Genomic DNA, 13,234 nt, shown 5'->3' with positions numbered 1-13,234 from the left:
GTTGGTGGTGGTTCATTTTGCTTGCCCCATGATCTGTTCTGTTCCACATTATTGTGCAGTATCCACTTTTCGTTGCCTGTCATAATTTGTTTTAAAAACGGAATGTTTTCATTACGTTTAAGTAGAGAATCGCATGTGGAAATACGGTCAAGAAGGCTTTTTTCACTTATGTGGAACCCAAACATCAAAGCAATGAACATAACCAAGCTGGTGCATAGGATTTTCAACACTTGATTTGGATATTTTGAGTGTGTCGGCTATCTCCTGCATGGTATAACGTCGATTGTTCTCAATTAATGTCTCGATTTGACCGCTATCAACTTCAACTCACCTACCCGACCGTGGAGCATTGTCCAGCGAGAAATCTCTAGCACGAAACTTTGCAAACCACTTTTGACACATTCAATCAGTCACAGCACCTTCTCCATATGCTGCACAAATCTTTTTTTTCATTTTGGTTGCGTTTTTACCTTTCTTGAAATAATAAAGCATAATATGCCGAAAATGTTGCTTTTCTTCTTCCATCTTCAGTATTAAAATGGCTACACAAAAATTCACCAATTTTGAGAAATCTTTCTTTAAATGCACCCTGATATGACAGCTGTCGCATACAGTCTAACAAAACTGTTTTGAATGAGGTTAAAGACAAGTGCTACTACAGCCATCTTACAGAAAAAACTGAACGAAACTTTTAGCCAACCCAATATTTTTCTTTATCTCAGTTTTTTCAGTATATAACCAGAATAATTTCCATTTTCCTTCTTTATTAAGGATTTTGGGGGTGCCAATGCATAGTAATTTTTTTTATTCAGACAGTTCTTTTCCTCAAACAGTTGCGATCTTGTAGTAAGAGTGAGTTGATATCTAAGAGCTCAGAGATCCTCATGATGTTTCAGCAAGTTCATCGAAAGCCCATGGCGTCCTTTGTTACCACTCCTGTTCCACCAGACTTTACCAGGTACGACACATTTTTTTTTACTTCATTTTCTTTTGAAGTTTATGTGCAAATGCGTATACTTGTTTCAAAAGAAAGCTATTGCTGACAACTAGAACTCAGGTAGTTCTCTCTGACCAATAAGGTAAGTCTTCATTTGTGAATTAACAAACCAGATACAATATCTATATTTTATTCAAGCACTGAATATTAATAAAAGGGCTGGGTATTTGCTCTTGTTAAATAGATTTGAGTCAACTAAGGATATTCATTAATACTCCAAGGCTGCCTCTTTAATAGTGTGGTCAGCCATTTCAGTTTTGAAGATACGTTTTCTGAATTACTCTATCCATCACCAGTGGAATGAAACGAGTTTTGATATAAATACCATATATGAAGATAAGGGTTTTACAGTTCAGAATAGGGTACATGGATCTCCTGTATCAGAGCCAGCAGGAGTGTTGTTCCAAAATGAAGATTCTCAGGTCTGTTCCCTGACAGTCTTTGGAGATGGTATCTAGAAAATGAATCTTGAGCACCTCAAGTAACTCTGCAGTAAAGTTTGGGTACCATTGATAGAGGTAAACTCCTATACTGATACTGCTTGCAACAGGTTATCAGGCAGGCAACTCTGCTTGACTTCTTTTTTTTTAAAAAAAAATTTATTTATTTATTTGACTGCGCCAGGTCTTAGTTGCCGCACGTGGGATCTTCATTGTGGCATGTGGGATCTTCTGTTGCGGCATGTGGGGGTCTAGTGTCCTGACCAGGGATCAAACCCGGACACCCTGCATTGGGAGCGAGGAGTCTTAGCCACCAGACCACCAGGGAAGTCCCTCTGCTTGACTTCTTGAGTGTCAGTCTCTGTCACATCCAGTGATTATTTTGATTTCTTTTTTTTTTTAATTTATTTATTTGCTTATCTTATTATTATTTTTTTTTTGGCTGTGTTGGGTCTTCGTTGCTGCGTGCGGGCTTTCTCTAATTGCGGCGAGCAGGGACTACTCTTCGTTGCAGTGTGTGGGCTTCTCATTGTGGTAGCTTCTCTTGTGGAGCTCGAGCTCTAGGTGTGCGGGCTTCAGTCGTCATGGCACGCGGGCTCAGTAGTTGTGGCTCATGGGCTCTAGAACACAGGCTCAGTAGTTGTGGTGCACAGGGTTAGTTGCTCCGCAGCACGTGGGATCTTCCCGGACCAGGGCTTGAACCCGTGTCCCCTGCACTGGCCGGCAGATTCTTAACCACTGTGCCACCAGGGAAGTCCCTATTTTGATTTCTTTTTTCTTTCTAATTGCCCAAGGGACTCAGAACCCCAATTATACCTTCCTTTCACTACCTGCTTTTTTGGGTATAGATGGAAGGGACTGAAACTGGGGTTGGGATGGGGGAGGTAGGAGGCACGTCAATAAAGAAAAAAACCACCAAAAATAAATAAATAAAAGTCTGATAATTAAGGAGATATCCCTGGGAAAAGGTCACCTTAGGGCCCTCTCCCTCTCTAGTAAACCTTACTGTCTTACTGGAAAACTTGCCTTATAACTTAACTGTAATTTTTATTAGAAACTTAGCTTATGATTTGCAGCATAGAGGAAGCAGGTGTTCCATCTGTTGATTCATTGATCAGCAAAGAAAAGAGGGCCAAATAAGAAAGGCTAGGGGCTTCCCTGGTGGCGCAGTGGTTAAGAATCCGCCTGCCAGTGCAGGGGACACGGGTTCGAGCCCTGGTCCGGGAAGATCCCACGTGCTGCGGAGCAACTAAGCCTGTGCGCCACAACTACTGAGCCTGGGAGCCACAACTACTGAAGCCCGTGCACCTAGAGCCCATGCTCCACAACAAGAGAAGCCACTGCAATGAGAAGCCTGTGCACCACAACGAAGAGTAGCCCCCGCTTGCGGCAACTAGAGAAAGCCCGCGTGAAGTAACGAAGACCCAACGCAGCCATAAATAAATACATACATACATACATACATACATTAAAAAAAAGAAGAAAGAAAGGCTAGCATTTATGGACATTAAGTTACAGACCAAAGTTTAGATGTGCAAAGCAGTGGTGATTGTTTCTAAGCTTTGAGATCATGGAACTGATTACCTTATATCCCATCAGTTGATGATTTGTGATAGAGCCACAATGGCGAATAAAAGGTCATTTAACAAAGTAATGTTATTTATTAAAGGTCATCTATATGCTCAGCACTGTTGTAAGTGCTGCATAGGAGACATGGAAGAGGAAGTAATCTTACTGGATATATATTCCACATGAAATGGTAGAGAATTGTATATTAAAATTGAATATTTGTTACTTAGTTACATCAGAAATTCTGAGAAGTCAGGGTAGACTGCTGTGGTCAAGATGACTTCATAGCCTAGAAAGGAACTGTGGAAGACCTTGAAAGATACTTAGAATTTCATTAGGCAGATGAGAGTAGGATATGTATACATGAACAGAAATATGGGGATGTGATAAGAGATGCTATATTTGGAAGTCAGCAGAGAAATCATTTCAACCAGAATTTGAAGGGCTGTATTTTTGGGGCATTTAAGTCTCTCAGGGAGGACTCAAATAGCAGAAAAGTACAGTTCTCAGTCCATAAAGAGTTCAAGTTTCTGGGAGAAAGGTCAAGTTGGGATGGAAAACCAGTTTTTATGTAGCTGACCAGTCTGTTTTCTCAAGGGAACAATGGATACTTATCCTATTTTTCTTCTGTTCATTCATTAAGTCATGATGAAGTCTTTGGTGTAAAGATTTGCAAATCAGTATTTTTCAGAATACTGGGCTAGAGATGTTTTGAGGCTAGCCTCTCCATATTCCATGAAGCTTCACTGACACCATCGTGAGATGAATCCAGTCATCATAAAGACCAGAGTAGAAGAGGTATAGAAATAAAGAAAAGTTTGAGAACATAAAGCTGTGCCTTATTTGCAGGCACAGAGTGGTAACACCAGTCTGATTATAGATAACTTCTGAACAAGTGAGCATAATGTAGAGATGTTAATAAATACTTAAGGATGGTAGAATTGATAGATGGCTTAGCGGTCGTTGTGGCTTTGTGTATATATGTGAAGAATGCAAAAGAAATTTTGAGTAAATACTTCTACCAAATTACAAGAAATTTCCAGCAAATATTTGTAAATATCCATTCATTCAGTCAATATTTGAATGCCAGCTATGTTACAGGCATGTGCCAGGTACAAGTAGAGAGCACAATAGAGAGTTCTTGTTTCCTCATATTATGATTTAGTGAAAAAGATAGGTGATTGAAGCAGTAATAAAATAAAATGTGATGACTGGTGATAGGGGAAGTATATGTATCCTGTTTTAATGCTTCCCCATAGCACTAATTTATTATAATGTTATTTGTGTCTCAAAAGTTTTGGCTAAAAAATTATACATATGTAGGAGTATGTCATAGTAGGATTGATAATTGTTTTCTGTGCTCTGAATGTTAACATTTATTCTCAGCAAGTGAGAGCCATACTGTACCCTCTTGGTTAGTAAGCTTTAGCGACCTGTATGCTTTAACTTGTAAGCTTTCTATCTCACTGTTCTAAGTTAAACATGTCCTCTTCATCTTCTGTTTATTTTGTGTCTTGGCGAGCTCTTTGGCCCTCAAGAGCTGATTAAAAATATGACAATGATAGTCTGGTCTTAGAACAAAAATAACTATAACAACAAAGGAAATATATCACACTGGATATTAAGGACATGGTGGAAGAAACAGTATGAAGATCAGCAGGCAACTGAGGATTGCCTGCATAATGTCTGTAGACATTTTGAAAGATGTTTAGTGGGAGAACTGAACAACGTTTGTGCAATTGGAAGTTGCACAAAATTATAGCCAAAAGCATATTATAACTTGACCAAATTTGAAGACTATCCTGGAGAGATTCCTTGGAGCTCTGATTAGGTTTTTGGTTCCAGGAAGGCTTTCCAGGCATTAATTGCATTGGTCCTGATAATTGGAGTTTTGTGTATATTGAGTGCTAAGAGAGCATATCATGGGGAGAAGTTAGAGCAGACCTCCAAAGCTATGTGACTTCTAATTTGTTATCTGAAGGAATAGTAAGGATTAACCAGACAGAAGGATCTAGGAATGAGGAATGTGAGAAAAGGTAACTACTGCCTAAGGCTATATGGTTAGGGGTGCTTGACAGTTGGATAATAGCTATACAGTTAATAGTTGCAAGGCAAACCACATCTACTTGTGAAAAAGATGTGAGCTGTTTAGCTACATATACTTAACCATAAAATAAGACCGATGTATTTTTAATAACGTATACTATATTTTCACTGGCAAACCACTAATTTCTTCAGGTACTATCACAGTGTGAAAATGCTTTAGATGCATTTTATATCTTAGTTTGGTAATAACACATTTTCATGAATTGAACTTTAGAAAATATATCTGAATATGTGGTGAAATGGCTTGCAGTTTATCTTTTTGGTAAATTTATAATTTTATATATTAAATATATTACACTGTATTACAACACTATGTGTGATAGTGTCTTTATCATAAATGTTTTACTATCTCTGACTTTTGAGGTGTTCTAATGACAGTGCTAGAGACTATTAGCGTGCTGTGGGTGTAGTTTAGTTCTCTTTGAAGATGTAGTTTAGTTCTGTGGATGTAGTTTAGTTCTCTTTGGAGAAGACTGTATGGAACTAAAGTTCCCTAGGTAATCTTGCCTTGCCATGAAACTGTTAATGTGCTTATCCTGCTTGACCCCTATGTGATTATGTATTCTTATCCTATAAAATTGTATAGATTTATTTGCTAGTAAATAGTCTCAAAGTATTTAGGGTCTGTCAACATTCCTCATAATTTGTTCTGAAGAAGGAAGTTTGGGGATTTATTGTAATATTTTATCCTTTTGTTGTTTCTTTTGATTTTTTAAAACAGTTTATATGTTTTCTATTTCAGGTGTCCAGCCTAAGCACCTAATTTCTTTCTTTTCCTATTTCCATATTACTTTTTAAATATCTCTTATAGTTATTTTAATACTTAATCATATATTGCCTTTTTTTAAAAAAGCTATTTTATAAAGTATTTGTTGAGTCTCCAATTTAATTGCAAACCTTTGATGTCAGCTTTTGATGGTTTTATAAATTCATTTGATTTAATGTTGTTTAATAAAGTTTTAAAAATATTTCTTAAGGCCTTATTTTAGTTTAATAAAATTTTCAAGATGTTACTGAGAGATTTGACTTTGTTTCTTTTTTTCTTTTATTAAGATTTATTTATTTTGGGGGGCTGCCTTGGGTCTTCATTGCTGAGTGCAGGCTTTCTCTAGTTGCGGCGAGCGGGGGCTACTCTTCGTTGCGGTACGCGGGCTTCTCGTTGCGGAGCATGGGCTCTAGGAGCGCGGGCTTCAGTAGGTGCAGTGCGTGGGCTTCAGTAGTTGCGGCACGTGGGCTCAGTAGTTGCTGCGCAGGCTCTAGGGCACACGGGCTTCAGTAGTTGTGTTGCATGGGCTTAGTTGCTCCCTGGCATGTGGGATCTTGCCCGACCAGGGATCGAACCCATGTCTCCTGCGTTGGGAGGCAGATTCTTAACCGCTGCACCACCAGGGAAGTCTGACTTTGTTTCTTAATTAAATGAAATGTTAAACTTGTATAAGCCAAATAATTTTTTTTCTCTTTTGTTTCTTTTTAGTGAATTGGTACCATCTTATGATTCAGCTACTTTTGTTTTAGAGAATTTCAGGTAAGAGTTTTTGACAACTTTAGTGTTTTTTTGTATGTGTATGTAAGTAAGAGCCAGGTAGGTGTCGTTCCTGGGTAGCATACAGACCTAATGAACTTTGTCACTCAGTGTGTAGTCTTAGAAGAAACAAGTTTTGTATTAGAAACATAGAGATCATTTGTCTGGATTGTTTTATATCTTCTAGATGGATTGCTTCTCTAGGGTGGGGAATGGAACTTTTTTTTTTTTTTTTTTAAAGAAGAGGGTCTACTTAGCCTTTGCTAATAAGGTAAGGTGAATGGGATGATAGAGATCAATGAGCCCTCCTACCCATCCTCAGAAGTCCATTTGGGTCCATTTATCTCAGTGCAAAGTAAGAAATTGTGGATGAGAGGGTATTATTGTAAGAAATTTGTAAGCTTTGTAACTTGCATGCTAAGTTTGTTAGCTTTTACTGCTTTTTCTCTAAGATTAGAAGCCAAGATATTAAAACACAAAGGTCCTAAGGGACTTGTCTTAAAGGGCAGCAAGGAAGTGGGGAATGAAGAATATAAAAGGTCTTGCCTTGGGAAGAGAAAATCCCAAGAGGTGATAACCATCAAACTAAGGCCAAACTGAGAATTTATACCACTCCCCATTTAATTTGTTTTTTCTTATGGGATAATTTTGTGGCTAAAATATAAACCGAGGATTACCCCACATTTTTTTTCCATATTAAAAAAGGATAATTATACTGCGGGGATGTGAGGAAAAAACTTTTTTTTTTTTTTTTCCTTTAACGGTGGAAGACTGCTTGTTGAAGTGGTAATTAGATTCAAGCCACTTAGTTATATTTTTCTTTTCCCTTAAATGATGAAATTTTGAGGGTTTTTTTTTTTTAACCTGAAACTTAAAAGATACTGCTGAATATTTCTGTATCATTAAAGTTTCTTTTATTTCAGAATGTTAGTATATATAAATTTATACAGTGGAATCTTGACTTCTTCAGTCACCTTCATTTACTGGTCCAGGACTTCAAATAAGTAACATAAATAAAGTGGTTGGGTTTTGGTTTTGCCTGTTTGCTATTTCACAGCAGTTTTGATCTTGGGATTCAGTTGGTTTTCTTTTACTTTAGTACTTTGCGCCAGAGAGCAGATCCTGTCTACAGTCCACCTCTTCAAGTTTCAGGACTTTGTTGGAGGTTAAAAGTTTACCCAGTAAGTTTTTCATTATTTCTATAAATTTTGAAACCAAGATCTTTCTTTCAGGGTTTTATAGTACACTGGTTCACTTTTTTAGTGGAGAAAGGAATTAATGACAATTTTATGTTTCTTTATAGGGTATGTTGCTAAATCTGTGTAAAAAATGACTTAAATATAAACAGTGTAAACACTGACATATTACTGAATCTTATTTCACTAACAACATTTAGAAGAAATGTTTAAAATTCTTATTTTAAAAATCATTAAAAAAAATACATTCACAGATGGTCATCAAAAACACATGTGTGCTGACTGCATACTCATGGTGCATTCCAGTATGTTTCTTTGACCTGTAGATTTGCTGCATATTGGCATCTGGACCCAGTGGTATGATGAGATGCATAGTCAATTCCTATGACAAGAATATAAGCAGTAGTGTGTGCTTTTATCACATCATATCTAGTTGCATATCTTTTTGTCATATTGATGTGCATTGCCTACATCTGTTAATTCACTGGAAGTTGCAGAATAGTGATTCTCATTTTGTTTCTTTTTTGCTTATTAGGTGTAATGCTTTTATAAAGAGCTGCTTACCTTTACCTATTGTTTGGTTATCCAGTATTACAGTTCATATAGAATAGGCAAGATTCTTTCCTGTTATTTAGTGATTTTCCTTATTCTCTGAAAGTAATTAACTAGGTTTTTTAAAAAATATCATTATGAACTCATGGATTTATACATATTTAGTCTCCTTAAGTTGGCTTCTGTGTCACTTTGCTCTGACCCTAATAGTCTAGTAGTGACTTTAGTAGTTAGCTTTCTTGTCCTCTTCCGTGGCAAGATGTTCTAGTCTCATCTTGTACATTTCCTACTCTGTACCTGAAATTGGTCATTTTATCCAAAAAGCCCTGATTTCTTTTAGTGGGAGAATTGTATTTCAAGACCAAACTGGGCGTTAAGGGTGCTCATTTCTACCAGGTTAGTCGCTGTTTCTAGGCTTTTTTCATGAACAGAACTAAGGAATTACATAGGCAAATGTATGTGGGGGTTTGGAAAGGAGGGGTTAATATGTATGTATGTATGTATTTAAAGATTTATCTAATGGACTGTATTTTTTAGGGCAGTTTTAGGTTAACAGCAAAATTGAGTGGAAGGTACAGAGAGCTGTATTCGCACCCTCTGCCCCCGCACATGCACAGCCTCCGCCACTATCAACATGCCCTGTGCCAGAGTGGTACATTTTTTGCACTTGATGAATTGACACATTATCACCCAAAGTCCTAGTTCATTCTTGGTGTTATACATTTTATAAGTTGTATTTGTTTGTTTTTAGCCCAAAGACCATACTTTGAGAAAAACTGGGTAGGAGTGTGCTTAAAATTGAAGTGGAAAAACTCCAGCGATCTTAATAGAGAAAAAATATTTATGAACACTTTAAAATTGCTATATAATTGTAGAATATTGGGGTGTCACATGTATGTATGTATTTTTTAGAGATGAAATAACTCCTGAGTTAATGTTCATGTTTACAATTCAAATTAAGGATTATAGAGTTTTTTAAACATAATCTCTTTACATTACACCTGTATCTCCTTTCTTCTATTCTAGGAATCCTACTTTTTGAAGCCATAGGAAATGATAGAATTATAATCTCATAATCAATCACTTATTTGCCTTATTTCACCTTACAAACACAAAAATCTCAGAAGGGGAACTCTAATTCTATCATTGATTTGATTACTGAGAAATGTTTAAAATTTTATTTGGAAATATACTCTCCACATTTCACTATGCCATGTCTGGACAACAGTTAGGGTGTTCAAAGCTTGTTCTCTAGTAAATTCTACTGGAAGGGCTAATGGAAGCAATATTTCCTGACTTTTTGTGTGTTGAAAATAGTTTGTATCCTTTATAAGTTAAAGCCAGTATTGCTGGATGCAAAATCCTTGGCTCATGTTTTCTTTCACTGGGTATCTTAAATATTCAATTCCATTTTCTTTTGGTAAAGTCTGATGATAAACTGATCCTTAAAAGGCATTTGCTAATATTGTCTAGATGCCCAAATAATCTTAAATTCTTTTTAAGTCCAATAACTTACTACTATATGTTTTGGTTGTTCTCGGTCAGTATTCTCAGTTACATGCTGGGCTCTTTCAATATGTAGTTTTAGACTTTTTAAAGAAAACGTTTCCTGAATTATAGTTTTAAATATTTACTTTGTTTCTATCTTTGGTTTTCTCTCTTGGGACTTGTATTATCTTCATTTTGCATCTTCCTTGCCTGTCTTCAATATTTACCACTTTCTCTCTGATCTTTTCAGCTTTTTCTTCATTTCTTTTTAATTTTTACAATTTTTTTTGTTCACCTATTTTTTGAAAGATATAAACTGTTGTGCTTATTTGCTCTTGTGTTCCTTTTAGTTCAGTCTTTATTTCTTAAATAACTTTTCCTTTTATTTCTCTTTCCTTAGTCCTATTACCTGATTTCTGAGTTTTTCTAATACTGATTTGTGTTATTCTTTCATATCATATTATTTTCTTTTCTTCCTGTGGGCCATCATATTATTTTCTTAGTGTCTGTTAGGTTGTTTTGAAATAGGTTACAATTTTGATCTTTGAGGATGTTTTTCTAGGGTACTTTCATTGTCTGTAGGGATGTTATTCTGCTCTTTATTTTCTCTTTTTTTAATTTTGGTAAGTGATGCATAACATAAAATTTACCATTTTAATCATTTCTAAGTGTACATTTAGTAGTGTTAAGTATATTTACATTGTTTTGTAACCAACTTCCAGAACTCTTTCAACTTGCAAACACTGAAGCTCTCTGCCCCTTAAACAGTAATTCCCCATTTCCCCCTCTCCTCAGCCCCTGGCAACCACCATTCTACTTTCTCTATGAATTTGACTACTCTAGATACTTCGTATATGTGGAATCGTAACACAATAACATCTTCTTGTTACTGGCTTCTTTTACTTAGCATAATGTTTTTAAGGTTCCTCCACTTTGTAGCATGTGTCAGAATTTCTTTCCTTTTTAAGGCTGAATAATATTCCATTGTATGTATATACCACATTTTGTTTATTCATTCATCTGTCACTGGACACTTGGGTTGTTTCTACCTGTTGGCTATAGTGACTAATGCTGCTGTGAACATGGGTGTGCAAATATCTCTTCAATATCCTGCTTTTGATTCTTTCAGATATATGCCCAGAAATACTATTGCTGGATCATACGGTAATTCTGTTTTTAGTTTTTTGAGGAACCATATTGTTATCTACAATGGTTGCACCATTTTACATTCCCACCAACAATGCACAAGGGTTCCAGTTTTTCCATATCTTTGTCAGTAGTTTTTGTTTTCTGTTTCTTTGATAGTAGCCATCCTGATGGGTGTGAGGTAATTCATTGTGGTTTTGATTTGCACTTCCCTAATGATTAATGTTGTTGAGCATCTTTTCATGTGCTTATTCATGGCCATTTGTATATCCTGTTTAGAGAAATGTGTATTCAAGTCCTTTGCCCATTTTTTAATCAAGTTTTTTGTTGAGTTGTAGGAGTTTATATATTCTGGATATTGACCCCCTTATTAGATACCTGATTTACATGTATTTTCTCCTATTCTGTAAGGTTTCTTTTTACTCTGTTGATTGTGTCCTTTGATGCACAGAAGTTCTTAATTTTGTTGTTGTCCAGTTTGTCTATTTTTGTTTTTGGTTTCATATCCAGGAAATCTTTACCTACTCCAATGTCATGGAGCTTTTCCCCTATGTTTTCTTCTAAGGTTTTATAGTTTTAGGACTTATATTTAGATCTTTGATCTATTTTGAGTTAATTTTTTTATGATGTGTAGGGGTCCAACTTCATTCTTTTGCATGTGGATAGCCAGCCAGTGTGATAACAATCAGAAATCTGGTGCCTTGCTTTCTGAGAGATTTCCTGGTTCTTCTCCCCTTCTCATCTGGACCTTTTCCTTCCTTTGTTTGTATTATTTCTATGCTGTTTACCTTTTATTTTCCTCCTAGCATTTCCTTTGCAGTCTTTTGACCTGTCCTAAAAGGCCTACATATTCGTTTTTAAGAGTTTAGAGTGACTAGACTGCATTTAGTTTTCAGACTTTTTTATATTAGGCCCCCTTATACTCCGTTATATATTATATTGAGCAACTCTTCAGTTTCAGCTGTCATATGTGGCTTGTGATGCTTTTCAGTGACTAACTTTTGGCCATTTTGTGGTTTTCCTTCTTTCTGGTCCATTAGCTGTCCCATTGCTTCTCTCTCCTTTCTCCCACACTGTTGATATCATGCAGGTCTTTGTGATTATAATTGGTATGTCTTTACCTGCTTGTGTTTTGGGGGCTGTGGAGATAACCTGTCATTTAATTTTGTTGTAAATGTTGTTTGTGAGCTTTTGGTTTTGTTGTTCAGTTGTTTTGTTTTGTTTTATGTTTGGATTTAGAGAGTTGTAAAAACTATGCTGGCATTGTGGCAGTCTTTCCAGAATCCTCTGCCTATTGAAAATTCTTAAGCTAGGGAATTCCCTGGTGGTGCAGTGGTTAAGAATCCACCTGCCAATGCAGGGGACATGGGTTCAAGCCCTTGTCTGGGAAGATCCCACATGCCGCGGAGCAACTAAGCCCGTGCGCCACAACTACTGAGCCTGTGCTCTAGAGCCCATGTACAACAACTACTGAGCCCGCGTGCCACAGCTACTGAAGCCCATGCATCTAGAGCCCGTGCTCCACAGCAAGAGAAGCCACCACAATGAGAAGCCTGCACACTGCAACAAAGAGTAGCCCCCGCTCGCCACAACTAGAGAAAGCCCACATGCAGCAACGAAGACCCAACGCAGCCAAAAATAAAGAAAGAAAAGAAAAGAAAAGAAAATTCTTAAAGCTAGTATTTTGTTAGAGGTACAGATGGCATGTCAATAAAAGTAGTAAAAATTTTGTTCCTTAAGATTATGATAGGGCTTCCCTGATGGCACAGTGGTTAAGAATCCGCTTGCCAATGCATGGGACACGGGTTCGAGCCCTGGTCTGGGAAGATCCCACATGCCACGGAGCAACTAAGCCCGTGCGCCACAACTACTGAGACCCTCGTGCCACAGGTACTAGCCTGTGCATCTAGAGCCTGTGCTCCGCAACGAGAAGCCACTGCAATGAGAAGCCTGCGCACCGCAATGAAGAGTAGCCCCCGCTCGCTGCAACTAGAGAAAGCCTGTGCGCAGCAACGCAGACCCAATGTAGCTGAAAATAAATAAATAAATAAATTTATTTTTTTAAAAATTATGATAAAAATTAAGTCAAAGAAATTTCTAATCTTATTATCTGTTAAAATTAGGAGTGAAAAATGTTCATTATCTTTTATTAATGGATTTCATTCCAGGGAAATCGTTTTAGGAACATAATTTAAAAGAAGAAAAAACCCCCAGCTAT

General features: G+C 36.9%; 1 protein-coding gene across 14 annotated transcripts in view; it reads left to right on the top strand.

Annotated features, from left to right (window-relative positions):
• TRIM37 (tripartite motif containing 37) overlaps positions 1–13,234 on the top strand; it is a 283,770-nt gene that overhangs the window by 29,994 nt on the left and 240,542 nt on the right. For all 14 annotated transcript variants that reach the window (XM_082372003.1, XM_082372006.1, XM_082372005.1 and 11 more), the window contains 3 exons: positions 834–958; positions 6,587–6,637; positions 7,734–7,815. In XM_082372003.1, coding sequence (XP_082228129.1) covers positions 834–958; positions 6,587–6,637; positions 7,734–7,815 — 258 coding nt within the window. The remainder of the gene's footprint in view (positions 1–833; positions 959–6,586; positions 6,638–7,733; positions 7,816–13,234) is intronic.

This window comes from Balaenoptera borealis, assembly GCF_965194805.1.
Source record: "Balaenoptera borealis genome assembly, chromosome: 20".
Lineage (NCBI taxonomy): Eukaryota > Metazoa > Chordata > Mammalia > Artiodactyla > Balaenopteridae > Balaenoptera > Balaenoptera borealis.
Note: the sequence above shows the minus strand (reverse complement) of the source record. Positions and strands in the feature narration are given on the sequence as shown.